This window comes from Setaria italica, chromosome VII (genome assembly GCF_000263155.2).
Source record: "Setaria italica strain Yugu1 chromosome VII, Setaria_italica_v2.0, whole genome shotgun sequence".
Lineage (NCBI taxonomy): Eukaryota > Viridiplantae > Streptophyta > Magnoliopsida > Poales > Poaceae > Setaria > Setaria italica.
In genome coordinates this window covers 33,395,049-33,398,707 of record NC_028456.1, presented here as the reverse complement: position 1 = coordinate 33,398,707, position 3,659 = coordinate 33,395,049, and the positions used below count along the sequence as shown (strand labels likewise).

Here is a 3,659-nt window from a genome sequence, read left to right as displayed (position 1 = left end):
TTACTCTGTCAGGTGGAGTGTGGTGTTTGCAGCGATACTTCGGCGGAGGGTCCCGCATGGCGGTAGCTTTCTCGATGTGGTGCAGTTTGTTTCTACCAGGTTCCCTGTCGACGTAGGGTCATGGCCGGAGGTTTCACCCTTTGCATTTCAGCGGTACGTAAGAAAATTGGACAAAAACGTCCTTCTTCATTGGATTTTGAGTAAGTAACCGAGATAGCACGGAAGAGAATGGAAATTTAAGTACTGGCACGTAATGACGTAAGTAAACTCAAAACTTTATATATCACATAAGGGAATGGTATAATGTTTAGTGGCATACAAGATACTTTTTTCAAAGAGAAAGATTCATGGTGCCAGGTTCCAGCGGTTGCTTTGGATGAACTGAAGGAACTTTTTATTTCCTGGCCACGAGTGCAGTCTGATCAATTCCTGTGCCAGTGAATATGAACAGAAAATGTAAATGAATGAAACGAAAGTGGTGGAGAGGGTAAATAATCAAGATGGCCACGAAACCAGTGTACGAGGGGCTCATGTTGAACATGGCAGCTTGACGAAGCCCAACAGAGCAGGTGGTAAATATCTTATTATTTTCTCGCGAAATGTAAATAGAGAGTAACCAGGTGGCAGAAATGTTCATCGCACACACTCATCAGTTGGATGAATTATACCCTCCGTCCTCAAATATCTGATGCTTAGGACAAGTAAATTAGTCCATTTTTGAACTAATTTGTTTGTCCTAAACTTCATATATTTATGGATGGAGGTAGTAGTTGTTTATGTAACATATAAATCAAAATGCATACGGACTCGACAAAGAAATAGATATAATCAGGGCTAGAGGCTTACATAAATTAAATCTGCATGGCAGCATAACCACAACAAGTACCAGACATCAGTTCACAAACATCTTACATACATATGTTATAACACTAGGTACACTGACTACAAAACAACTACATAATAACTTAAACCACCTGAAGAGGAAGCAACATTAGTTTGCCAGGTAATAGCATCACCAAGTCAGTGGCCGAGTCATGTCGTGGTACGATGACACACAGTTCTGAAGTAATCTAAGGAAGAAGAGACCATGCAACCACCATGTGCAGGCTCGAGGATCCAATGTGAAAATAGCCTTGATTTCTCAGGGCTGACTAGCTACAAAACCAAACTTCTTCTCAAGCTTAGTGCTGCTCACGCCAGCGTCACCTAGCTGTTCAGCCTTGATGCCAAGGATCAGTTCAGCCCTCTCCTCCACGACGACTACTCGGCGCTGCAGTGTGACCTCCCCATCCTTGTTGACGAACACCTCCTTGCCCCTGGTGTCCAGCAGCACTACATCCTCACCAATGCTCGTGTTGCAGGCAGTGAGGCGTGCACTAAAGTTGCCTGATCCCTTGCTGATGCGGGCAGTGATGGTCGCCTCCACGGAGCGTTTGAGATGAGCGTACCTGACCTCCACTGTGCTATGCTTGCTTGAAAGCACCTCTGTTCTGGTGTAACTGAGACTGCCTTTGTAAGAGATGTTGTTGTATCCAAAGAAATCCAAGCATAAAATCTTGTCATCTTCAGACGATGAACTCCCTTTGTCCTTCACTTTCAGGTCAATCTCAAAAATAGGCTCATCCCACAGCAGGATAGCTCGGCTAGGACCTGTAAGTTCCAAAAGAGAATCCTGCATACAGTGACACAAATTCAAGGCCAGCAAATTTCAATTGCCTTTAGGAACACCATCACTAAAGGTGCATCAGCAGCCAGACAAATTAAAGGCCAGCAAATTTCAATTGCCTTTGGGAACACCATCACTAAAGGTGAATCAGCAGCCAGCAATTTATTTCACCAGTGATGCACATACAAAACCACTTAATAGCATTCTCTAAAATGAAGATTTAAGGATCAGGAATGTGCCCACCTACTGAAATCTTGCATGTTAGGGCCAGCCAACCAAGAAGTGAAGTGGATACCAACTATAAAAACTACATTTGATATACTTTTAAAAATACAACCAAGTTTTACTATTTACGTTTTAAGAGCCAGCAGCAACATGCATAAAGTATCTCTGATGGAAAGGTTCTGATCCTAATTCACAGTATCAACCTGTATAAATATTTCTTCCGAATGCTAGCTTTGAGTTAAACGCCATAAAAAATCTGATATTACCAGTACTACCAAGCAGATTACACCATATACATGCATTGAGATGCTTATATGGTAGATTAAATGGGAGATGGAATAGGACAGAAGTTGAAACACAGATGCTTGTACATGCCTGAGAGGTGAGGGTCTGGCAATTATCTCTGCCGCGACTGAAAAGGTAGTTGCGCTTCCAGTCTAGGGAATCGCGCACAGCGACGATGCCATAGACATCTAGTGGCCATTGGAGGTCGCTGGTGATCTGATTCACCTTGACGAAGAAGACCTCCATGGTATCACCAGGTCCAGCAGTTGCTGGCAGCATCGGTATGTCCGTGTAGCACATGGGAGGGTACTGAGCTGAAAAAGGAAGGGGGTTATTTGTTAGTCCAGTCATCTATACCTAGACATCACAATTGATTGATGATGAAGCAAACAAATGCCGTGCATAAGGAAAAACTGTTACTCGTAGCTGTATATGATAAAATGGTTTGGAAAGGGGATTTATTTGACAAACAATGTAATTAGGAGCAAACATATGGGTAACTCACATAGATCTCAAGCCAATATCGGATTGAAACGGGGTTCATATTAACATTTAATATTATCTTTTATTCTTTCTAAAATAAAATCAGTAGGTTTTGTAAACAACAGGATCTAAAACGGATGACCCACATCATGGCGTTCTTCTAAATTAAAGAATGTAGACCTACACCCCGTCTGGCTAGACAGATCGACCTCCTACCATTGATCTCAAGCACCAGTCCCCAGCAAGTTCACGCGTCTAATTATATATGCCTCCTTGATATTAGAAAAGAAACGAATGCTTGATCAAGACGAGGAAAAGCAAGAGAGATGTGCAGGTGAATACGTACTCTCGGCCTCGAAGGGGATGGCGCCGTTTCTGCCGAACATGGAGAGCCAACTCTTGCGGTGCAACTCAAAGCAACGTTCCGGCCCCAGCTCCTCGTCCTCCTCCTCATCCGTCTCCATGGCGCTGCGGTGGTCGCCGTTGTCGGCCTCGCGGGGCCTTTTAGCATCGCCGCCCTGAAGCACTTGACCCGCGGCCTTCTCCGGATCCAGATCAGACCCCTTGTGGCCGTGGCCGTTCTCACCCAGCTTCGCCTCCAGATCCATCGCCTCCATATTCCGCCGCCGAGAAGGTTAGGGTTTTTGCCCCGCCACCGAAGAGAAGGTTAGCGAGATGCCTCTAGGGGGTACCCCGGACTAAACTTAGGCCCCCTTTGGTAGGGCTTCTACATGCACCAACCATTGGACATCTAACTTAGTCTGTCCTAAATTGGTGAGGCGTTTCATGATTGCATGCATACATGCATGTTCACTGATTGCATGCGTAGTTTTCTTCTTAGCCATTCTTATTGTCTGGCTACATGCATGACTATTGCGCCTATGTAAACTGGACGATGTTGTACGGTGAAGAGTAACACAGTTAGCAGAGTCATTTTGCGTTTCTATTCCTCTTGTAGTCTGCTTAGGTTGAGTTAACCACTCGTCGTAAATCCCTAGCA

General features: G+C 44.5%; 1 protein-coding gene across 1 annotated transcript; it reads right to left on the bottom strand.

Moving 5' to 3' along the window:
* Positions 1-800: 800 nt before the first annotated feature.
* On the bottom strand, positions 801-3,382 carry LOC101764269. The gene is made up of 3 exons (XM_004977219.2): positions 3,006-3,382; positions 2,267-2,490; positions 801-1,672 (listed from the first exon to the last, which is right to left on the bottom strand). The coding sequence occupies exons 1-3, from the start codon at positions 3,274-3,276 to the stop codon at positions 1,142-1,144; spliced, it is 1,026 nt and encodes a 341-aa protein (XP_004977276.1). The 5' UTR covers positions 3,277-3,382; the 3' UTR covers positions 801-1,141.
* Positions 3,383-3,659: the final 277 nt, after the last annotated feature.